This window comes from Rhinopithecus roxellana, chromosome 3 (genome assembly GCF_007565055.1).
Source record: "Rhinopithecus roxellana isolate Shanxi Qingling chromosome 3, ASM756505v1, whole genome shotgun sequence".
NCBI lineage: Eukaryota > Metazoa > Chordata > Mammalia > Primates > Cercopithecidae > Rhinopithecus > Rhinopithecus roxellana.
In genome coordinates this window covers 50,114,204-50,139,612 of record NC_044551.1, presented here as the reverse complement: position 1 = coordinate 50,139,612, position 25,409 = coordinate 50,114,204, and the positions used below count along the sequence as shown (strand labels likewise).

Sequence of the window (25,409 nt, the reverse complement as noted above, 5' to 3'; positions counted from 1 at the left end):
AGCCCACCTGATCGTGGTGGATAAGCTTTTTGACGTGCTGCTGGATTCTGTTTGCCAGTTTTTGTTGAGGATTTTCACATAGATGTTCATCAGGCATATTGACCTGAAATTTCCTTTTTTTATTGTGTCTCTGCCTTGTTTTGGAATTAGGATGATGCTGGCCTCATACAATGAGTTAGGGAGGATTCTCTCTTTTTCTATTGTTTGGAATAGTTTCAGAAGGAATGGTACCAGTTCTTCTTTGTACTTCTGGTAGAATTGGTCTGTGAATCTGTCTGGTCCTGGGCTTTTTTGTTGTTGTTGGTAGGCTATTAATTACTGCCTCAACTTCAGAACTTGTTATTGGTCTATTGAGGTATTTGATTTCTTCCTGGTTTAGTGTTGGGAGGGTGTGTGTGTCCAGAAATTTGTCCATTTCTTCTAGATTTTCTAGTTTATTTGCATAGAGGTGTTTATAGTATTCTCGGATGGTAGTTTGTATTTCTGTGGGATCAGTGTTGATGTCCCCTTTATCATTTTTTATTGTGTCTATTTTATTGTCTATTGTGTCTATTTTATTGTGTCTCTCTTTTCTTCTATATTAGTCTAGCTAGTGGTCTATCTATTTTGTTAATCTTTTCACAAAAGATTAACTCCTGGATTCATTGATTTTTTGAAGGGTTTTTCATGTCTCTATGTCCTTCAGTTCTGCTCTGATATTAATTATTTCTCATCTGCTGCTAGCTTTTGAATTTGTTTCCTCTTGCTTCTCTAGTTCTTTTAATTGTGAGTTAGAGTGTCAATTTTACATCTTTTCCACTTTCTGATGTGGGCATTTAGTGCTATAAATTTTTCTCTTAACACTGCTTTGGCTGTGTCCCAGAGATTCTGGTATGTTGTGTCTTTGTTCTCATTGGTTTCAAATAACTTTGTTATTTCCACCTTGATTTTGTTGTTTACCTAGTAGTCATTCATGAGTAGCCTGTTCAGTTTCCATGTAATTGTGTGGTTTTGAGTGAGTTTCTTAATCCTGAGTTCTAATTTGACTGCAGTGTGGTCTGAGAGACTGTTATGATTTCCATTCTTTTGCATTTGTGGAGGAGTGTTTTACTTCCAATTATGTGGCCAATTTTAGAATAAGTGCTATGTGGTGCTAGGAAGAATGTGTATTCTGTTGATTTTGGGTGAAGAGTTCTGTAGATGTCTATTAGCTCTGTTTGGTCCAGAGCTGAGTTCAAGTCCTGAATATCCATGTTGATTTTCTGTCTCATTGATCTATCTAATATTGACAGGGGGGTGTTGAAGTCTCCCACTATTATTATGTGGGAGTCTAAGTCTCTTTGTAGGTCTCTAAGAACTTCTTTTATGAATCTGAGTGCTCCTGTATTTGGTGCATGTATATTTAGGATAGTTAGCTCTTCTTATTGCATTGATCCCTTTACTGTTATATAATGCCCTCCCTTGTCTTCATTGCTTTAAAGTCTGTTTCATCAGAGACTAGGATTGCAACCCCTGCTCTTTTTGCTTTCCATTTGCTTGGTAAATATTCCTCTATCCCTTTATTTTGAGCCTATGTGTGTCTTTGCATGTGAGCTGGGTCTCCTGAATACAGCACACTGATGGGTCTTGACTCTATCCAGTTTGCCAGTCTGTGTCTTTTAATTGGGGCAGTTAGCCCATTTACATTTAAGGTTAACATTGTTATGTGTAAATTTGATCCTGTCATCATGACGCTAGCTGATTATTTTGCACATTCCTTGATGCAGTTTCTTCACAGTGTCATTGGTCTTTATATTCTGGTGTGTTTTTGCAGTGGCTGGTACCAGTTTTTCCTTTCCGTATTTAGTGCTTCCTTCAGGAGCTCTTGTAGGGCAGGATTGGTGGTGACAAAATCCCTCAGCATTTACTTGTCTGTAAAGGACTATATTTCTTCTTCACTTATGAAGGTTAGTTTGGCTGGATATGAAATTCTGGGTTGAAATTTTTTTTAAGAATGTTGAATATTGGCCGCCACTCTCTTCTGGCTTGTAGGGTTTCTGCAGAGAGATCCACTGTTAGTCTGATGGGCTTCCCTTTGTAGGTAACCTGACCCTTCTCTCTGGCTGCCCTTAATATTTTTTCCTTCATTTCAACCTTGGTGAATCTGACAATTATGTGTCTTGGGGTTGTTCTTCTCAAGAAGTATCTTAGTGATTTTCTCTGTATTTCCTGAATTTGAATGTTGGGCTGTCTTGCAAGGTTGGGGAGGTTCTCCTGAATAATATTCTGAAGTGTGTTTTCCAACTTGGTTCATTTTCCCTGTTACTTTCAGGGACCCTGATCAAGCATAGGTTTGGTCTTTTCACATAGTCCCCTATTTCTTGGAGGCGTTGTTTGTTCCTTTTCATTCTTTTTCTCTAATCTTGTTTTAATGCCTTATTTCAGTAAGTTGTTCTTCAGTCTCTGATATACTTTCTTCCTCTTGATCGATTCGGCTATTGATACTTGTGTATGCTTCACGAAGTTCTCGTGCTGTGTTTTTCAGCTCCATCAGGTCATTTATGTTCTTCTTTAAACTGATTATTCTAGTTAGCAGTTCCTGTAACCTTTTGTCAAGGTTCTTAGCTTCATTGCATTGGGTTAGAACATGCTCCTTTACCTCAGAGGAGTTTGTTATTACCCATCTTCTGAAGCCTACTTCTGTCAATTCGTCAATTCTGTTAAACTCATTTTCTGTCCAGTTTTGTGCCCTTGCTGGAGAGGAGTTACGGTCATTTGGGGAAGAAACATTCTGGTTTTTGAAATTTCCAGCAATTTTGAGCTGGTTTTTCCTCAGCTTTGTGGATTTACATACCTTTGATCTTTGAGGCTGATGACTTTTGGATGGGGTTTTTGTGTGGGGGTCCTTTTGTTGATGTTGATGTTACTGCTTTCTGTGTGTTGGTTTTTCTTCTAACAGTCAGGCCCCTTTTCTGCAGGTGTGCTGCAGTTTTCTGGAGGTCCACTCCAGACCCTATTTGCCTGGGTATCACCAGTGCAGGCTGCAGAATAGCAAAGACTGCTGCCTGCTCCTTCCTCTGGAAACTTCATCTTAGAGGGCCACTGGCCTGATGCCAACCAGAGCTCCTTTGTATGAGATGTCTGTCAACCCCCGTTGGGAGGTCTTTCCCCGTCAGGTGGCACAGGGGTCAGGGATCCACTTGAGGAGGCAGTCTGTCCCTTAGCAGAGCTTAAGCACTGTGCTGGAAGAACCCTCCTTGTCAGCATCCACTGCTCTCTGCAGAGCCAGCAGGCAGGAACGTTTAAGTCCACTGAAACTGCACCCACAGCCACCCCTTCCCCCAGGTGCTCTGTCCAAGGGAGATGGGAGTTTTGTCTATAAGCCCCTGACTGGGACTGCTGCCTTTCTTTTTTTTTTTTTTTTTGAGGCGGAGTCTTGCTCTGTGGCCCAGGCTGGAGTGCAGTGGCCAGATCTCAGCTCACTGCAAGCTCCGCCTCCCGGGTTCACGCCATTCTCCTGCCTCAGCCTCCCGAGTAGCTGGGACTACAGGCACCCGCCACCTCGCCCGGCTAGTTTTTTGTATTTTTTTTAGTAGAGACGGGGTTTCACCGTGTTAGCCAGGATGGTCTCGATCTCCTGACCTCGTGATCCGCCCACCTCGGCCTCCCAAAGTGCTGGGATTACAGGCTTGAGCCACCGCGCCCGGCTGGGACTGCTGCCTTTCTTTCAGAGATGCCCTGCCCAGTGAGGAGGAATCGAGTGACACAGTCTGGCCACAGCCTCTTTGCTGTGCTGTGTTGAGTTCTGCCCAGTCCGAACTTCTAGGCCTCTTTAGCACTGTGAGGGGAAAACCGCCTACTCAAGCCTCAGTAATGACAGATGCCCCTCCCCGCACCAAGCTCCATCGTCCCAGGTCAGCTCCAGACTGCTGTGCTGGCAGCGAGAATTTCAAGCCAGTTGTTCTCAGCTTGCCGGGATTTGTGGGAGTGGGACCTGCTGTGTGTGCCCACTTGGCTCCCTGACTTCAGCCCCCCTTCCAGGGGGTGAACAGTTCTGTCTCACTGTGGTTCCAGGTGCCACTGGGGTACGAAAAAAAAAAAGCCTGCAGCTAGCTCAGTGTCTGCCCAGCCAGCCAGTTTTGTGCTTGAAACCCAGGGCCCTGGTGGTATAGGCACATGAGGAACTCTCCTTTTCTGTGGATTGCAAAAATTGTGGGAAAAGCATAGTGTCTGGGCCAGATAGCACAGTCCCTCACAGCTTCCCTTGGCTGGCGGAGGGAGGCCCGGAGGGAGGTCCCCCACTCCTTGCAGTTCCTGGGTGAGGCAATGCCCCACCTTGCTTCTGCTTGCACTCCATGGGCTGCACTCACCGCCTAACCAGTCCTCATGAGATGAACAGGGTACCTCAGTTGGAAATGCAGAAATCACCTGCCTTCTGCATTGGTCTCGCTGGGAGCTGCAGGCCGGAGCTGTTCCTATTCAGACATCTTGCCAGATCCTTCCAATGTTTTTCTTTATCATAAAATTAAATTTAACTATGGAACACTTCATGGATTTGCACGTCCTCCTTGTGCAGGGGCCTAATCTCTGTATCATTACAGTTTTAGTAAACGTGCTGCCGAAGCAAGCACTACTTGGAATAATTCCTGTGAGATTTAATGATTTTGTGTGTATAAAATAGCTTATTCTTTTTTGTTTCTGAGTAGCACTTTATATGCATGGATATATCATAATTTGTTCATCAACTAGTGAGCTTTGTGTTGTTTTCAAATTTTGGCTGTTACAAATAAAGCTGCTATGAACATTCACATATTTCCTTTTCTCTTGGAAAAATAATTAGAAGGCCATGCTGGATCATATGGTTAGTGACTGTTTAACTTTTAAGGAAACTACTGAACTGTTTTCCAAAGTGACTACGTTATTTGACATTCCCATGAGCAGTGCATGAGAGTTTCCCTCCTTCTACATCCTCACCAATGCTTGCTATATGGTCAGTCTTTGTCATTTTAGCCGCTCTAATAGATGATAATGGTATGTTGTTGTGGTTTTAGTTTGCATTTCCTTAATATTTAATGACATTGAGTGTCTCTTCATGTGCTTATTTTTCATCTGTATATCTTCTTTGTTGACAGGTTTTATCAGTAATGATGGTGGCTTTATAAAACTTTTGTTCTGTATTGAAATGATCATATGGTTTTCTTTTTTACTTTATTAATGTGCTGAATTACAGGGTTTCATGCAGGATTGATATTTAAATATTAAACCAACCCTGCATTTGTGGGACAAACCACGCTGAGTAGTTATATGTCATCTTTAAATAAATTGTTTAGTTTAATTTGCTAAAATTTTATTTAGAATTTTTGTGTCTATGTTAATGAGGGATATGGACCTGTAGTTTTCCTTCCTCTTCTTCTGTTTTCTTTGCCTGGTTTTGGTATCAGGTAATGCTGGGCTTATAGAATCAGTGAAAAATCCTCCCTCCTCATTATTCTTTGAGCCTCACATAGCAGGTGTTCAATAACTATTCCATGGGCGATTTGGTATAGAGAAAAGTAAATTAATGTGGAATAAGCAAACAGAGTTTATGGTGGGAAAATGTATAATATAAAAACACATCATTAGCAAACACTGTGCCATCAAACCTGCAAGCAGGATTCACATTCATCGTCTCTTGAATCTTTACCTGTGAGGTGGGAATCACTATTCCTGACTAACAAGTGAGGAGCCTGGGAGGTTGTGACTTGTTCAAGATCACTTAGCTGGATGGAGTTTTCACAAAGTAAATCTTACGTGAGTCTATTCCATCCCCACTTCAGGGCAGCCATGGCTTCTGACTCCCACAGGGACAGGCCAATCCTCCCTCATCTGGAAGCTGCTGCCGCTGCTGGGCTTAGGAGAGAAGAACCTCAGCACCCTGAAGGAGAGTGGGAGGCGTGACTTCCTGTGGAGAGTGGGAGGCGTGACTTCCTGTGGAGAGTGGGAGGCATGACTTCCTGTGGAGAGTGGGAGGCGTGACTTCCTGTGCGCAGGCTTCGGAGAGGAAGCTGGGGTCACCTGTGGGGAGCACTCTCCCTTGGCTGTGTCTGGGTCTGCGGTGTCGGACCCTTTAAGCAGGGTCTTCTCTCTCTGATCCCAGGACACTGGACATAGGAATATGGGAGTGCCCATTTTGTTCTTCATAGATCACATGCTGGATATAGGGTCTCAAGAAGCCTTCATACTGACATGTCAGGGTACAAATGCAGGACTGGTCATTTGTATTGAAGAAGGAGATTTTCCCACCCTCATAGTCCAGTAAGACCCCTACTCGTGTAGGAGGGGTCCTGGGGGAGAGGTTGATAAAATGGGGATTGAATGTGAAATACAAATATTCTGTCATCAGTCTGAAGACCCAGTACCCATGATTGGGAGACAAAGTCACAGAGTCCTTCCTCCTGTCTGCATCGTCCTGGCACACTCCCACACACTACCCTACATTTTGTCCCACGTCTACCTCCCAGTAATGTTTCCCTGCCTGGTAACCCTGAGAAGCCACCACACTCTTCCTTGTGAATCTCTTCGTAGAGTAAGGCACCTTCTGGGGAGCTTTTCTATGGGTTACAGTTTTCAGATCAGAAACGCAGAGCTGTGGGTGAGCCATCTCTGGGTCCAGAGTCACCGCCACTGGGGTGCGGTGGGGGAGAGAGGAAGCGTGAGTTACTGAAGAGGAAATCTGGGCTGGAATAAGAGGTCGACCCTCCCACTGCAGACTGGCTCCGGGTAGGATCCGGCCAGTGCCACTATCCCCCGAGCCACGTCTCTTCTCCAGGGCAGCTCCTGTGCCTCACTGATGCTTGGAGATACTCAATCACCAGAGGTTCAACTCCTCTATATCACCCAGCCCAACCACTGCCCTCCCAGGTAAGCCCATATTTGACTTTGTGAGACCTTGAGTGACTCCAGGATTCACCTTCCTTCCACCCACCCATTTCTGTTGACTTCACTTCTTTCCCCTTAGCACAGACCCCTGGAAGCCAGCTACTGGTGCCCTCAGTTCCCTGGCGTCTTGCCTGTGACCCCTCCGAGCTGACCCAGTCCCTATGCTTTTCCTTCCAAGTCCTGGGCCAAGAAGTGCATTTAGAGGCAGCGGCACCCTGGGGTGGATTGGCGCATCACAGATTTGCTGTCTGCAAGCCAGGTGGGCTCCATATTTGTCACTAGTCATCTTCCTACTCCATGCCCACTGTCACCCTCTCAGGCATCGGTACCTGCGTGTTTCTGGGCATCTCTCAATTCTGAAAGCAAGCAGACAGAACAGGCAGTTCAGCACTCCCGTGGGGAACAGGACACAGGGAGAAGGGAGAGACCAAGGATTAGGACCTTTGTGAGTGTCATGGGCCCTCTCAAGAGATCTGAAGAAGGCTATGGGGCTTCTCTACAAAATGCACCTCCCCCAGAATCTAGACAATTCAGGGTCCCCATCACAAACTTGGTTCTGCAGGGACCCATGGGCCTCAGGATATAAAAATCCATAAATGAGGAACTTGGAAGAGAGAATAAGTTGAGGGAGGAGAGTCTCTCACCTGCTTGTTTGTGTATCTTCCCCAAGTCTGAAACAAAAAGAAAAAAAGAAACACATATAAGAGGCTGACATCACAGAGTGGGGTCCCAAGGGGAGCGTGGGAGGAAAGCCCTGCATGTGATAACGCTCTCACCCAGTTTATCCTGCAGTTCCCACCAAACAAAAAGCAGACGATTTGATGGTTGACACAGGACTGGGTAAAGTCTCAAAGCATCAGGCCAGGGAGGTTGAGAATCACCCACCCATTTTTCTCAGGTTCCTCCCTGTGGTCCACACACCCTCAGAGCTTGTGATCAACACCTCCCCCTACCACACACACAGCGGACCAACGGGCAACAGGCACAGACGGGGACTTCCAGGCCCTGAGGCCTATCCTAAGCCCTCCAGATATCTGAGGGGCACCTCATTAGCAGTGGGTGGAGACAGCGAGGCAGCTGCTCTACTCCACCTGCTGGTACTTCCTGTCCAGCCTGGAGCCAGGGTCTCCAGAGGCTCATGCTGTGGATCAGGGAGGGACCCGGGAGAACCATGTGTGGGAGGCTCAGGACGTGACACACACTTACCCAGTTCTGCCTGGATTTTCCCTGAAACAGAAACAGTATATTCAGTGGTGGACACAGGAGTGTGCAAGGTACAAACATGACCCTGGCTGCTTGCACAGGTGGGACAAGCTGCAGGTGTGAAGGGCAGGGCCTCTCCTAGAACACTTACATGTGCTCATCTCCGCAGCCCCTGCACGGAGTGTAGCTGTCTTGGGGGGAGCAAGAGATTAGGAAGGTTCATGCTAAGGAGAGGGACAACAGCTGGGATGCTGTGGAGGTGGGGATGGAGATGGGAGGAGGCGGCTGGGAGCGGCCTCATCCCCAGGGGGAAGTGTCACTCCCAAGGAGGAAGAAATTGGTTTTGGGGGTGAAAAGTCTTATTGAGACTGAATATAAGTTTATCTTATTGTCAGTCACTTTGACTTCTTCCTTTATGAATTTGTTCGCCACATTAAAACTTTTTAATCAGAGTCTTGGTGTTGTTCATGGAAAATTATCCAGGCTCTATAGGTACTGAAAATCATTCATCCCCTTATTATTTGGCCTAAATGAAGTAGCAAGGGCCTGTCGCAGTTGATATTTGCAGAGGAAGAGATGTTCGAATACCCTACAGAAGGGTGATTACTTTTTTGGGCCTGGGCCCCTGGAGGCTAGGACTAGAGGAAGAGAAGCAGCTGGGATGCGGGAGCATCTCTGATCCTGTCCCTGCTGGAACCATGAATAAGTCGCCGGCCCATGCTTCTCTCTCTCACTTACCCTGGAATTTGGAGAAGAAAATCTTCAGTCCAACAATGCCAAAAAATAGGCCACAGCAGAGTATTCCCAGTACTTTGGTAGCCAGGTGCCATGATATAGGCTGGAAAAAGGTATCTGAAAAACAATCCCACAGATATTTTAGTTATCCGTGAACAAAGGACACAATTCAATTCTTCTTTAAGGACTCACCTTGTTCCTGAAAATGGAAGAAATAGGTTTCTATAAATTCTCCTATAGGTTTAACACTTTGATTTTATTTTTGTTATAAAATGCAGTAGTGGTTCTATTTAATTTTCTTCTCAACAGATAACGACTGTGCCAACATTTACTGAATGGACCTTCCTTTCCACACTAGTACACGCAGCGCCATCTCTGATCCAGTAAGCTTTCTGTTTAGGTTTGGATTTGTTTCTGGGCTCTCTGCTCTGTGCCATTTGTTTACTTGTCCACTTTTGTGCCAATAATTTTGAGTGGCTTAATCACCACAGTTCTGGGATATATTTTGGTATAAACTAGGCTAATTTTCCTCACTTCTTATTCAGTTGTGCCTTGGCAATCATGGCCATTTGCTCTGCAACATAAATTTTTGTATTGACTTGTCAAGTTCTAAGAAAATTCTGCTGAGATTTTGAATGGAATTGTATTGAATCTATAGATCAATTCAGAGAGAACTGATATCTTAAAATATTTGCATCTTCTTGTCTGAAAAAATATCTCTTCCCTCCTTTTACTGTTATTTAAACTTACAAACTTCATACATATTAACGGGTACAGTGTGACTCTTTGATACATGCCTACAATATGGAATAATTAAATCAAGCCAATTAATATATCCATCATCTCCCTTACTTATCATTTTTATGATGAGACATTTAAATTTTATTCTTTCTGTTATTCTGAAATATACAACATGTTATTATTGACTACAGTCACCCTGTAGTTCAATAGACTTCAAAACATATTCCTCTTGTCTATCTCAATCTTTGCACCCTTTGACCAACAACTCCCCATTCTCTCTTGCCCTCTGCCCCAGCCTCTGGTAACATTCTACTCTCTATTGTTGAGTTCAACTTTTTTAGCTTTGACATATATCAGATCACGAGAGATTCATCTTTCTGAGCTTGGCTTATTTCACTTAACATAATGTCCTTCAGTTTTATCCTTGGAATTACAAATGACAAAATGTCCATCCTTTTTTTAAAGGCTAAATATTGTATTCCATTGTATTTATAGATCACATTTTCTTTACCCATTCATCTGATGATGGACACTTAGATTGAATTTAGCAATTGTGAGTAATACAGCTATTCATTCAACATATTGATTACAGTGCATTTTCATATATTCCCACAAGTAGGACTGCTGAATCATGGAGCAGTTCTATTTTTAGTTTTTTGAGAAAACTCCATACTGTTTTCCATAATGGCCATACTAATTTATATTCCCACCAATAATGTACAAGAGTTCCTTTTCTTAGCATCCTTGCCAACACTTATCTTTAATCTTTTTGATAATAGCCATTCAAAGAGGTGTAAGGTGATATCTCATTGTGGTTTAATTTGCATTTCCACAATGATTAGAGATGCTGAGCATTTCTTCATGTACCTGTTGTCCGTTTATGTATTTATTAATGTTTATTTTATGTGCAAAGAGCTACCGTGGTTTTTCATTGCATAGATGCCTTGGATAATCCATTCAAGGAAGATCACTTAGTCCAACTTAATGAAACCTATATCCTTTGCGTACTGATGGAAACACTGCCGGCACATATTGAGGCTGTATTTCCGGATCAGACCGTGCTGGTTTGAGCAGACTTGACAAGAGAAGGACCCTGACCGAATTTTCACGGGTGGCTCCAGTACAGCTAGCTGCTGGTGACCCATCTTGCTCTCAGGAGTGCAACTAGGTGGAAGAAGAGAGTTAACACAAGCATACACCCTCCCTGCTGTCCACTTAAATATAATTTTGAGAAATGTTTGTTTAGGTCCTTTGCCCATTTTTAAGATCGGGTTATTTGTTTTCTTGCTATTGAGCTGTTTGAATTTCTTATATATTTTGTATATTAATCCCCTGTCAGCTGTTTGGTTTGCAAATATTTTCTCTCACTCTGTGGATTGTCCTTCACCTTAACTGTTTTCTTTGCTGTACAGAAGCTTTTTAGTTTGATGTAATCCCATTTGCCTATTTTTGCTTTTGTTGTCTATGCTTTTTATATCATATTCAAAAATATTATTGCCAAGATCAGTATCATGGAGCTTTGCCCGTATGTTGTCTTCTAGTAGTTTTATAGTTGGAGGTCTTACATTTAACTTTTTAATCTAATTTGAGTTCATTTTTGTACATGGTGTGAGATAAGGGTTCAGTTTCATATATGTGCATGTGGATATCCACTTGTTTCAATATCATTTGTTGAAAAGACTGTCCTTTCTTCCTCCTGTGTTCTTGGCACCTTTTTCAAAAATCAATTGTTCATAAACACATGGATGTATTTCTAAACTTTCCATCCTGTTCCATTGAGTGATGTGTCTGCTTTTGTGCTAGTCCCAGGATGTTTTAATTATAATCACTTTATATTTTGAAATCAGAGTATAGGGACTCCAACTTTGTTATTTTTGCTCAAGATTGCTTTGGCTATTTGAGTTCTTTAGTGGTTCCATATGAATTTAAGGATTGCTTTTTTCTTTATCTGTGAAAAGTGACATTAGAATCTCTCTTGAGAGAGATTGTGCTGAATCTGTAGATAGCTTTGGGTAGTATGAACATTTTAACAGTGCTAATTGTTCCAATTCCTGAACATAGAATATATTTTCTTTATTTGTGTTCAATTTTTAAGTTTTATTTTACTTTGTATTGACATAATAATTGTTCATATTTACAGTACAAAATGGTGTTTTGATACATGTATATAATATGTAATGATCAAATTAAGGTATCACCTAAAACATTAATCATTTCTTTAAGGTGAGAACATTCAAAATCCTCCTTTCTAGCTATTTTGAGATATGTAATATGTTATTGGTAATTATAGTTACCCTACTGTGCAGTGGAAGACTGGAACTTATTGCTGCCATTTAAATATAATTTTGTACCTAATCAACCTCTTCTCATTCCCCGCAATCCCTCTACCCTTACCAGCCTCTAGTAACCACTGTTCCACTTTCTACTTCTATGAGATCAGCTTTTTAAAAGAATTTTAATTTCCACATAATAACTGTACATATTTATGTGGTACAATGTGATGTTGTGATATATGTATACATTGTGTGAAGATCATTTCCATCACCTCAAACACTTGTCATGTCTTTGTGGTGAGAACATTCAAAATCCTCTCTTCTAGCTATTCTGAAATATACTATACATTCTTGTTAACTATAGTCACTCTGCTATGCAATAGGACACCATTTCTCCATTCCTCCCTCTACCCTATCCCCAGCTCCAGCAGTCTCTGGTAACCCCTACTTCTCTACTTCTACATGATAAACTTTGGATTTCATATATGGGTGAGATCATGTGGTATTTGTATTTCTCTGTCTGCATTAATTTATTTAACATAATGTCTTCTAGGTTCTCTACCTCTATGAGATACATTTATTGGATTCCACATACGGATGAGATCATGTATGGTTTAATGTACTTAACACAGTGTCTTCTAAGTTCATCCATGTTGTTGCAAATAATCGGATTTCACTCTTTTTATTACTGAATAATATTCTATTTTGTATATACATCATATTTCCTTTTCATTAATTTGTTAATAAACACTTAGGTTGATTCCATATCTTAGGTATTGTGAATAGTGCTGAGATAAACATAGGAGTGCAGATCTCTTCAATATGTTCATTTTCTTTCTTTTGGATATACTCAGTACTTTGCTGGATCTATGGTAGTTTCATTTTTAATTTTTTGAGAAATCGCCATACTGTTTTTCATAATGAACATACTAATTTAAAATCCCACCAGTGGTGTGCAAGTGTTCCTTTTCTCCACATCAACAACAATTGTTATCTTTTGTCTTTTTGATAATAGCAATTTTAACTTGAGTAATTTTTATCTCATTGCAGTTTTTATTTGCATTTCCCTGATGACTAGTGATATTGAACAGTTTTTATATATCTGTTGTTCATTTGTATGTTTTCTTTTGAGAAATGTCTATAAGGTCTATCATCCTGGCCAGGTACGGTGGCTCATGCCTGTAATCCCAGCACTTTGGGAGGCTGGATGGATCACCTGAGGTCAGGAGTTAGAGACCAGCCTGGCCAACCTGGTGAAACCCCGTCTCTACTAAAAACATAAAAATTAGCTGGGCATGGTAGCAGGTGCCTGTAATCAGCTACTCGGGAGGCTGAGGCAGGAGAATCACTTGAACCCAGGAGGCCGACGTTGCAGTGAGCCAAGATTGCACCATTGCACTCCAGCCTGGGTAACAGAGCAAGACTCTGCCTCAAAAAAAAAAAAAAAAAAAAAAAAAAGGTCTATCTTCCCTTTTGTGATTGGATTATTTGGGTTTTTTCACTCTTGAGTTGTTTGAGTTCCTTATGTGAATACCTAATCAGATGTATAGTTTGCAAACATTATCTCCCATTCTGTAAGTTACCTTTTCACTCTGTTAATGATTTCCTTTGCTTTGCAAAAGCTTTTTAGTTTGATATAATCACATATGTCTGTTTCTGCTTTTGTTGTCTGTGGTTTTGAAATCATGTATTTAAAAAAATGATTGCCCAGTCCAATGTCCTGAAGCATTTTTCCTATGTTTACTTCTAGTAGCTTTATAGTTTCAGGTTTTACATTTTAGCCTTTAATTCATCAAGAGTTTATTTTTATATATGGTGAGAGATAGGGGTTAGTTCTTTCTTCTGCATATGAATACTAGCAAATGCAGCACTGTTTTTTGAAGAGACTGTCTTTTCTCTAATATATATTCTTGGCACCTTTCTCAAAAGTGAGCTGACTGTAAATATGTGGATTTATATCTGGGTTTTGTATTCTGTCTCATTCTTCTGTGTGTCTGCTTTTATGCTAGTACCATGCTGTCTTGGCTACTATGCTTTTGTAGTGTATTTTGAAGCTCCATAATGTGATACTCCAGATTTGTTAATTATTCAGTAATGCTTTGGCTATTTGGAGTCTTTTGTGGCTCCATAGGAATTTTAGGATTTTGGTTTTTATTTCATTAAAGAATGTCATTGGTATTTTGATAAGGATTGCATTGACTCTGTACATCACTTGGGGTAGTATGGTCATTTTACCAATCTTAATTCCTTTAGATCAGGAACATGGGGTATCTTTTCATTTGTTTGTGTTCCCTTCAGTTCCTTTCATCAATGTTTTCTAGTTTTTATTGTATAGATCTTCACCTCCTTAGTTAAACTTATTCCTTGGTATTTTATTTTGTTGTAGCTATTGTAAATGATACTGCTTTCTTGATTCTTTTTCAACTAGTTTGTTATTGGTATGTAGAAACACTACTGAATTTATATTTTGATTTTGTATCCTGCAACATTACTGAATTTATCAGTTCTAAGAGGTTTTTTTGGTGGAATCTTTAGGTTTTTTTATATATATAAAGATCATGTTGTCTGTGAACAGGGACAATTTGACTTTCTCCTTTCCAATTTAGATTCTCTTTATTTTTTTCTCTTGCCTAATTGCTCTGGCTAGGACTTCTAGTACTTGGTTAAATAAGAGTAGTAAAAGTGGGCATCCTTGTCTTGTTCCAGTTCTTATTGAAAAGCTTTCAACTTTTCCCCATTCTGTATGATGTTAGCTGTGAGTTTGTCATATGTGACCTTGATTGTGTTGAGGTACATTTCTCCTACATCTAACCTGTTGAGAGTTTATATCATTGAATGTTATATCAGGAATGTTGAATTTCATCAGATATTTTTTCATGTCTATTGAGATGATCATATGCTCTTTGGTCTTCATTCTGCTGATATGATATATCACATTTATTGATTTCCATATGTTGAACCATCCTTGCATCCCAGGGATCAATCCCACTCAATCATGGTGTATATTCTTTTTGATGTGCTATTGGATTGGGATAGCTAGTATTTTGTTGAGAATTTTTGCATCTATGTTCATAATGGATATTGGCCTGTAGCGTTCTCCTTTTTGTTGTATTCTTTTCTGATTTTGGCATCAGGGCAATACTCTCCTCATGGAATGAGTTTGGAAGAATTCCCACCCTTTCAACTTTTTGTAATACTTTAAGAAGAGAAGGTGTTTGTTCTTTAAAAGTTTAATAGAATCCAGCAGCGAAGCCATCTTGTTTTGAGCTTTTGTTTGTTGGGATACTTTCTACCGTGGATTCACTCTTGTTACTCATTATTGGTCTGATTAGGTTTTCTGTTTTTTCCTGACTCTATTTTGGTATGTTCCATGTGTTTATGAGGTTATCTACTTCTTCTACGTTTTCCAATTTGTTGGCATATACTAGTTCTGTCTTTCTCTCCTTCCTTCCTTCCTTCCTTCCTTCCTTCCTTCCTTCCTTCCTTCCTTCCTTCCTTCCTTCCTTCCTTCCTTCCTTCCTTCCTTCCTTCCTTCCTTCTTCCCTCCCTCCCTCCCTCCCTCCCTCCCTTCTCTTTCTCTTTCTTTGGCTAATTTTTGTAGGTTTTTCTTTTTTAGTAGGGACAGGGTTTCACCATGTTGGCCGGGCTGGTCTCAAACCCCTGACCTCAAGTGATTTGCTGCCTTGGCCTCCCAAAGGGTTGAGATTACAAGCACAAGCAGCTGTGCCCTGGGGCATATATTTCTTTTTTTTTCTTTTTTTTTTTTTTTTTTTTTCGAGACGGAGTCTCGCTCTGTCGCCCAGGCTGGAGTGCAGTGGCCAGATCTCAGCTCACTGCAAGCTCCGCCTCCTGGGTTCCCACCATTCTCCTGCCTCAGCCTCCCGAGTAGCTGGGACTACAGGCACCCGCCACCTCGCCCGTCTAGATTTTTATATTTTTTAGTGGAGATGGGGTTTCACCGTGTTAGCCAGGATGGTCTCGATCTCCTGACCTCGTGATCCGCCCATCTCGGCCTTCCAAAGTGCTGGGATTACAGGTTTGAGCCACCGCGCCTGGCCTCTTAATAGTCTCCAATGATCCTTTGTATTTCTCTGGTATCAGTTGTAATGCCTTCTTTTGGTTTCTAATTTTCTTTCTTTGGGTCTTCTCTCTTTTTTTCATAGTCTAGCTAAGGGTTTGTCAATTTTATCTTTTTAAAACACAAACTCTTATTTTGTTGGTCTTTTGTATTATAATTTTGGTCTTTATTTTGTTTATTTCTCCTCTGATATTATTTATTTCCTTCTACAAAATTTGGGCTTCATTTCTTCTTGCCCTTCTAATTTCTTGAGGCTAATTGTTAGGGGTTTTTTTACTTGAAATATTTATACTTTTTATGATGTAGGCATTTATTGCTATAAACTTACCTCCTAGTACTGCTTTTACTATATCCCATATGTTTTGGTATGTTGTGTTTCTTTTTTTTTTTTCTTTTTTCCTCTGAGATGAAGTCTTGCTCTGTCACCCAGGCTGAAGTGCAGCGGCATGATCTCGGCTCACTGCAACCTCTGCCTCCCTGGTTCAAGAGATTCTCCTGCCTCAGCCTCCCAAGTAGCTGGGATTAGTGCCACCCAGCTAATTTTTTATATTTTTAGTAGAGACAGTGCTTCATCATGTTGGCCAGGCTGGTCTTGACCCCTTGACCTCGTGATCTGCCTGCCTCAGCCTCCTAAAGTGCTGGGATTACAGGCATGAGTCACTGTGCCCAGCTTGTATGTTGTATTTATATTTTTATTTGTTTTAAGGAGTTTTTTTAACTTTCTGTTTAATTTCTGCATTGAGCCAATGGTTGTTCAGAAGAATGTTGTTTAATTTCCATGTATTTGTACAATTTCCAGTATTCTTGTTATTGATTTCTTGTTTTATTCTATTGTGCCCTGAAAATATACTTGATACAGTTTTTATTTAAAAAACATTTTTTTGAGGTTGTTTTGTGGCCTAACATAAAATGTATCCTGGAGAACGTTCCATGTGCTGATAAGAAAAATGTGTATTCTGCAGCTTGTGGATAAAATGTTATGTAGATATCTGCTAGGTTCATTTGGTGTATAGTATACAATAAATCCAATATTACTTTGTTGATTTTCTGTCTAGATGATCTGTCCAATGGTGAGTGTGGAGTGTTGAAGTACCCAGCTTCAACAGCTAGACAGTTCAGCTAGACGTTATATTCATTAATGTATTGGGATCTACCTTTCCCTTTAGATCTAGTAATATTTGCTTTATGAATCTTGGTGCTCCTGTGTTGGGTTCATATATATTTACAATTGCTATATCCTCTTGCCGAATTGATCCCTTTATCATTAAATAATAATCTTCTTTGTCCCGTTTTACAGTTGTTGACTTAAAATCTATTTTATATACTGATACTTATATCAGCTATACTGATATAAGTATAGCTATTCTTGCTTGTTTTTTTTTTTTTTTCTTTTGTGTGGAATACCATTCATCATCTCTCAATTTCAGTCTATGTGTGTCTTTACAAGTGAAGTGAGTTTCTTCTGGGCGGCATATAATGGGATCTTTTTTCATTCATTCATTCATTCATTCATTCAGCCAATCTATATATTTTAATTAAGGAATTTAAACTATTTACATTCAAGGGTATTGTTGATGAGCGAGGACTTACTCCTGTCATTTTATTAACTTTTTGTTCATTATTTGGTATATCCCAGTTTGATTCTTCCTCTCATCATTTACCTTTGCCATTTGATGGATTACTGTAGTGATAAAATTTGATTCCTTTCTCTTTCTCATTTTCATATCTGTTCTTCCAGTGAGTTTTCTACTTTCAGGTGTTTTCATATGGTAGTTACCATCCTTTCCCTTCCAGAGGTAGGGCTCCCTTGAGCATTTCTTGTAAGACTGATCTAGTGGTGATAAATTCCCTCAGTTTTGCTTATCTAAAAATATATTTTTCTTCTTTATTTCTGAAGAATAGCTTTGCTGGACGTCATGTATTAGTTGGCTTTTTTTTCCTTCCAGCACTTTGAACATAGTATCCCTTTCTCTCTTGGCCTGTAAGATTTCTGTTAAGAAATCTGCTGTTACCATCCTGGCCAACATGGTGAAACCCTGTCTCTACTAAAAATAACAAAAATTAGCTGGGTGTGGTGGTGCGTGCCTGTAATCCCAGCTACTTGGGAGGCTGAGGCAGGATGATCACTTGAATTAGGGAGTCAGAGGCTGCAGTGAGCCGAGATTGTGCCAGTGCACTCTAGCCTGGCAACAGAGCGAGACTCCATCAAAAAAAGGAAGGGAGGAAGGGAGGAAGGAGAAAGAAATCTGCTGTTAGTCTGATGGGAATTCTCTTGTATGTAGCATGACACTTGTATCTTGCTCATTTTAGAATTTTCTGTATGTTGTTAACTTTTGACAATTTGACTATAATGTGCCATGTAGAGGACCTTTTTGTGTTGAATATATTTGGAAACTTTTAAGCTTCCTGGAACTGGATGTCCACATCTCTTCCAGGACTTGGGAAGTTTTCAGCCATTATTTTATTAAATAGGTTATTTACACCATCTGTCATCTCTTCTTCTGAAACTCACATAATGTGAAAATTTTTTCACTTAATGGTATTTCATAAGTCTTGTATATTTTCTTCATTCTTTTTCTCTGTCTTTCTTTTTTTCATCTGACTGGGTTATTTAAAAATACCTGTCTTCAAGTTCAGAAATTCTTTCTTCTGATTGATCTCCCATATAAAATTTGAAAGGAAACAAATTTTATCACTAGAATAATCCATCAAATGGCAATGTTTTTATTTCATTCATTGAATTCCTTAGCTCCAAGGTTCCTGTTTAGCTCTGTTTTGTAGTATCTGTCTCTCTGTTGAATATTTCTTTTTTTAAAATGGGGAAAGGGGCTTTTAAAAAATATTTCCTTTAGATCACAAATTGTTTCCCTGATTTTGTTAAATTCTCCATTTCTAGTCTCTTGTATCTCACTAAGTGTTCTTAAGATCATTACTTTAAACTCCTTTTCAGGCATTCATAGATTTTATTTTCCTTGGAGTCTGTTAGTGAAGAATTATTGTGTTCCTTTGGAGGTGTCATATTTCCTTGGATTTTCATGTTTCTTGTGTTCCTACGTTGATATCTGCAAATTTGGTGGAACAGTAACCTCTTCCAATTTTATGGAATAACATTATATATAAACCAACTGTTAGTTTTGTTGATGTTTTCTTTTGTTTTTCTACTCTCTATTTCTACTCTAATTTTTGTTATTTCTAACATTTTCAATTTGGGGCTTAATTGTTTTCTTGAAACTTTTATAGGCAAAGATATTTTCCTGTAGATGAGTCCTATGGTGTTGGTTGGATACGTGGGCACTGTATTATATTAATAATTTCCATGTAACTGCTTCAGCTGTAATCAACATTGGCAGTACCTTCAAGTGTGTCAATGTTGTAGGCTGTGTGTATTTTTGGAGGCAATGGCACAGGTTTGCTGGGGGCTGGGGCCACCAGGTAGGCTGGTTTTTAGACAAGGAAAGTGCACACCAAACTTGACAGCTCCACTGGTCACTTGGTCCCAGGGGTGTACCAGTCGAGGAGGCAAGGTTACTAGTGGTGCCAGGTGCTGAGTGGGCCAGTACCTGGAGTCCTGGGTGATGCACATAGCAGGCAGGAGCTCTGCAAGTAAATGAGATATGGCCACCGTCAGTGGTGGACACCAAAAGGGCTGTTCCTGAGACTCCTGGGGGGCTGCATGCAGCATGTAGTCACTCTGCCAATCAAGGGTATGAAGTCATGGCAGCAGGTGCTGAGTGCACCAGTCCTTGGAACCCTGGGGGATGCAGGCAATGTGTGATGCCTCCACTGTTCCAGGGGGTGGTATTTCTGGTGGCAGCAAATGCTGGGCAGGCTAATTCCCAATTCCTGGGGAACATGTGTGGTGTACAGCACCTGTGGCAGTTGAAAGTTTCGGCTCACAGTGGTCTGGTCACATGTGACTCCACAAGTCCTTAGATCACTGGAGTCACATGTGGCATGCAGCAGCTCCACCAATCAAGTGGTCAGGGTCACTGGTTGAGGGGATGGAGTGGCTGGTGGCAATCTTCAACTGTGCTGGTCCACAATTCCTGCAGAGCACACTACAGCACATGGCAGCTCTGCTAGTCAAGGACATCTAAACAATATTAATTCTTCTAATTATGAACACAGGATAGTTTTCTATTTGCTTGTGTTTTCTTCAGTTTCTTTAATCAGTGTTTTATAATTTTCCGTAATTTTAACCACCTCTTTCATCTCTGGTTAATTTTAGGTCTAAGTACTTTTTTGTTGCTATTGGAATTGTTTTCTGAATCTTTTTCAGATAGTTTTTCATTAGTGTATAGAAATGATACTGATCTTTGTATGTTGATTTTGTATCCTTCAACATTACTAGACTTGCTTATCTGTTCCAATATTTTTTTGGCTAAGTCTTTAGGATTTTCTATATATAAGATCATGTCATTACTAAATAGAGACAATTTTACTTTTTTCTTTCCAGTGTGGATACCTTTTCTTTCTTTCTTTTGCCTAACTGTGCTGGTTAGGACATCTAGTACTATGTTAGAAAGAAGTGCCGGGGCAATGGCCTGTAATCCCAGCACTTTGGGAGGATGAGGCAAGCAAATCACAAGTCAAGAGATCAAGACCATCCTGGCCAACATGGTGAAACCTGTCTCTACTAAAAATACAAAAAAATTAGCTGGGTGTGGTGGTGCACACCTGTAGTCCCAGCTACTCAGGAGGCTGAGGCAGGAGAATCACTTGAACCCAGGAGATGGAGGTTGCAGTGAGCCGAGATAGTACCACTGCACTCCAGCCTGGCAACAGAGCGAGATGCCATCAAAAAAAAAAAAAAAAAAAAAAAAGAAATTGTAAGAATGGGCATTCTTGTATTGTCCCTGATCTAACAGGAAAAGTGTTCCACCTTTCATGTTTAAGTATGATGTTGATAACAGTGGCAGTCTGTCTGGAGCAGTTGCTGTGAAGAAGCTGGCTGCAGCAGGGGAGGTGTGACTGGGGCTATGTGCTCCATGGAGCCAGGTGGGGCTGGGAACAGGTGGGAGCCCCACCCTCTACTGAGTCCATGGGGCAGGAGTCCTGCCCTCTGGGGCACAGCTGCAGTCACCCAGCCATGGCTCCATACCCAGGCATCTCTGTGCTCATGGAGCCCTGGAAAACCTCTCTGCCCCTGCAGGCTCAGAAGTGCCTGTCCCTGCAGGCTCAGAAGTGCCTGTCCCTGCTTCCTACCCTCTCCCTGCTCCTGGTGCCTACTCCAGCGCAGAGTAAAGTTGTAGCTGAGTCCAGGCACTGTTGTGACCCGCCAGGTGTGCATGTGCTGGAGGCAGTGCTGACATGCCAGCTCTTGCCTCCTCAGCTCCCTCTGGACTTTGAACACCAATGAGCACAGGAGGGAGGACGGGGCCTGAGGGCAGCTCTGCACAGGTCTGCAGGTGCCACTCAGCATGAACAGCCTGGGTGCCATGGATGCCATGTTAATGGTGCAAGGGAAACGGTTTCCTGGGTGAAAAGGGGCAGGTCTTTGACTACCTTCAAGCCAGGGATGACCAGAAGCCTGGGGGCTGGGCTGCCAGTTCTGGGTGGCCTCCACTGCCTGGAGTCAGAATTTATGGTGCTTTTTCCTAGCCACCCATGGCCATCCCTGAACCAATCAGCATGCACTCCCTTCCTTCTGAGCCCATAAAAACCCCTAGACTCAGCCAGACATCAGGACTATGAAGTGAGAAGCAGGAAGGAGCTACCCACTTGTCGGGATGACCTGCCTGCAGAAAAGAGCTACCCACTTCAGGTCTCCTGAGAATTGTTCTGTTGCTTAATAAAGCTCCTCACTGCCTCACTTGCCTTCCAGTTGTCTGTGTACCTCATTCTTCCTGGATATGGGACAAGAACTTGGGAACCATTGAATGGCGGGACTGAAAAAGCTGTAACACAAACAAGGCTGATACACACCACCCTATTTGCCACGTTGCAGACAATGAGAAGGAGAGAAGAACTGCAGCCCCTCAGGGAGCCCAGACCTAGGGCCTTCCCAAGCCAGGACTGTGATACCCAATTTGGGACTGTATAATTTCTGGCATTTCCAAGCTTCCAGGCACCATCACATTCCCCTCGTCCAGACACAGGGGCCTACAGTGGAAGCCACTTGCAGTGCATCTGGTCTAGCCACACAGAGGCTTACATAGAGCTGGCACCTGTGCTGGTGCCTAGAGCTGCCTGCTGCACCACAGCAGCCAGCATGCCTGGCTGTGCACAGTGGCTACATTTTGCGTTCACTCACTCATGCACTCCTCACTGCTCTGTGCCTAGCTCACCCTTGGCAGGTGCAGGATCTGGACTGGTAGCACAAGCCGAGCACACCCTGCAAGGCCAAGGGGGCAGAACAAGCCCAATGGGCCTGAGAAAAACTTGGGCAAAGGTTTCCAGAGGAAAAGCAACACCCAAATGATCCCATGACATTGTTAGCTATGGGTTGTCATATATGGCTTTTATTGCATTGAAGTACATTCCCTGTATGCCTAATATGTTCAGAGATTTTAATCATGAAAGGGTGCTGAAGTTGTCATATATTTTCTCTGTATCAATTGAGATTATCATATGATTTTTATCCTTCACTTTGCTTATATGTTACATCACATTTATATTTGTATCTATTGAACCATCCTTGCATTCCAGGGTTAAGTCATACTTGGTCAGTGACCAATTCTTTTAATGTGCTATTTTATTTGGTTTACTAGTATTTGGAAGGGGGTGGAATTTTTGCATCTATTTTCATCAGGAATTTGGCCTGTGATTTTCTTTTTTTTTTTTTTTTTTTTTTTCAGTGTTCTTGTCTGATATTGGTATCAGGGTAATGTTGACCTTGTAAAATAAGTTTGGAAGTATGTCTTCTGTCATTTTTTGGAAGAGTTTGAGAAATGTTGGTAGTTTTTCTTTAAATGTTTGGTAGAATTCATCAGTGAATCCACTGGGCCCTGGGCTTTTCTTTGATGGGAGAATGTTTATTACTAATTCAGTCTCCTTACTTATTATTGATCTGTTCTTTGGACTTAATTCTTTTTTCTTTTTCTAGTTCCTTGAGGTGTAATATTAGGCTGTTTATTAGAGATCCTTCTTCTTCTTTGATATAGATGTCTATTGCTATAAATTTCCCTCTCATTTCTGCCTTTAACGCATCCCATAAGTTTTGTGTGTTGTGTTTCCATTCTTGCTTGTCTCAAAATATTTTTTATTTCATTTTTGTTTTTTCTGTGACCCATTGGTTGTTTGAAAGCATGTTGTTTAATTTCCACATATTTGCCTATTTTCCAAGATTTCTATTGATTTCTAGTTTGTACCATTGTGGTCTGAAAAGATACTTAATATGATTTTAATCCTCTTAAATTTAAAACTTTTTATGTGGCCTAAGATGTGATATATTCTGGAGAATGGTCCTTATGAACTTGAGGAGAATGTGTGCTCTACTGCTGTTGGATGGAATATTCTGTATATGGCTTTTAAGTCCATTTGCTTTAACATGTAGTTTAAGTCCAATGTTTTCTTATTGATTGTGTGTCTAGATTATCTGTTCATTGCTGAAAGTGGGATTTGAGGTTCCCTACTTCTATTGTGTTGTAGTTTATCTCTCCTCAAGATATTTACTAACTGCTTCAATGTTTTGTGCATATATATTTACATTGTTATATGTTCTTGGTAAAATGACCTTTTTCTCTTTTTATAGTTATATACTCAAAGTCTATGTTGTCTCATGTAAGTATAGCTACCACTGCTTTTTTTTTGTTTTTATTTGCATGGAATGTCCTTTTCCATCCCCTCACTTTCAGACTTTGTGTGTCCTTACTAGTAATGTGAGTTGCTTATAGACAGTATATGGTTGATTTTAAAAATACATTCAGCCACTCTATGTATTTTAATTGGAGAATTTAACCCATTTACATTCAAGGTTATTTATAGGTACAGACTTCCATTTTGTAATTCGTTTTATGTTTGTTTTGTAGATCTTTTATTTTTAATTCTTCTCCGGCTATCTTCCATTGAAGTTTGATGATTTTCCACAGTTGTATGCTTTGAATCCTTTGTTTTTTATTATTTGTGCGATTGCTGTGGCTTTTTAAAAATTATACTTAAAGTTATGGGATACATTTGCAGAATGTGCAGGTTTGTTACATAGGTATACGTGTGGCATGGTGGTTTGCTGCACCCATCAACTCGTCATCTACATTACATATTTCTCCTAATGCTATCCCTCCTTAGCCCCCACCCCCTGACATGCCCCAGTGTGTGATATTCCCCTCCCTGTGTCCATGTGTCTTCATTGTTCAACTTCCATTTATGCTTGTTTATGGCTGCATAGTATTCAATGGTGTATTATGTGCCACATTTTATTTATCCAGCCTATCATTGATGGGCATTTGGGTTGGTTCCAAGTCTTTGCTATTGTGAACAGTGCTGCAATAAACATACCAGTAAACATGCCAGTATGATACTGGCATGTGTCTTTATAGTAGAATGATTTGTAATCCTTTGAGTAATGGGATTGCTGGGTCAAATGGTATTTCTGGTTCTAGATCCTTGAGGAATCACCACACTGTCTTCCTCAATGGTTGAACTAATTTACACTCCCACCAATAGTATAAAAACATTCCTGTTTCACCACATTCTCTCCAGCATGGGTTGTTTCCTGACTTTTAAATGATCACCATTCTAACTGGTGCAAGATGGTATCTCATTGTGGTTTTGATTTGCATTTCTCTAATGACCAGTGATGTTGAGCTTTTTTCATGTTTGTTGGCCACATAAATGTCTTCTTTTGAGAAGTGTCTGTTCATATCCTTCCCCCACTTTTCGATAGGATTGTTTTTTTCTTGTAAATTTGTTTAAGTTATTGTAGATTCTAGATGTTAACTATTTGTCAGATGGATAGATTGCAAAAATTTTCTCCTATTCTGTAGGTGCCTGTTGACTCTGATGAGTTTCTTTTGCTGTGCAGAAGCTCTTTAGTTTAATTAGATCCCACTTGTCAATTTTGGCTTTTGTTGCCATTGCTTTTGGTGTTTTAGTCATGAAGTCTTTGCCCATGCCTATATCCTGAATGGTATTCCCAAGGTTTTCTTCTAGGGTTTTTATGGTTTTAGGTATTATGTTTAAGTCTTTAATCCATCTTGAGTTAATTTTTGTATAAGGTGTAAGGAAGGAGTCCTGTTTCAGTTTTCTGCATATGTCTAGCCAGTTTTCCCAACACCATTTATTAAATAGGGAATCCTTCCCCCATTGCTTGTTTTTGTCAAGTTTGTCAAAGATCAGATGGTTGTAGATGTGTGGCATTATTTAAGGCCTCTGTTCTGTTCCATTGGTCTATGTATCTGTTTTTGTACATTTACCATGCTGTTTTGGTTACTGTAGCCTTGTAGTACAGTTTGAAGTCAGGTAGCATGATGCCTCCAGCTTTGTTCTTTTTGCTTAGGATTGTCTTGGCTATATGGGTTCTTTTGTGGTTCCATATGAAATTTAAAGTAGTTTTTTCTAATTCT

The 25,409-nt window shown here is 40.7% G+C and overlaps 1 protein-coding gene and 2 pseudogenes across 1 annotated transcript in view; all 3 read right to left on the bottom strand.

Moving 5' to 3' along the window:
- Positions 1 to 4,489: 4,489 nt before the first annotated feature.
- On the bottom strand, positions 4,490 to 4,589 carry LOC115896642 (annotated as a pseudogene).
- A 1,980-nt stretch (positions 4,590 to 6,569) lies between these two features.
- The window catches only part of LOC104671517 (butyrophilin-like protein 8), a 43,510-nt gene continuing 24,670 nt past the window's right edge, over positions 6,570 to 25,409 (bottom strand). Inside the window, 6 exon segments of the mRNA XM_010375015.2 lie at positions 6,570 to 6,621; positions 7,206 to 7,232; positions 7,521 to 7,547; positions 8,083 to 8,103; positions 8,687 to 8,739; positions 8,741 to 8,931. Of these exon segments, the coding sequence (XP_010373317.1) occupies positions 6,570 to 6,621; positions 7,206 to 7,232; positions 7,521 to 7,547; positions 8,083 to 8,103; positions 8,687 to 8,739; positions 8,741 to 8,931 (371 nt within the window).
- Positions 10,527 to 10,700, bottom strand: LOC115896495 (annotated as a pseudogene).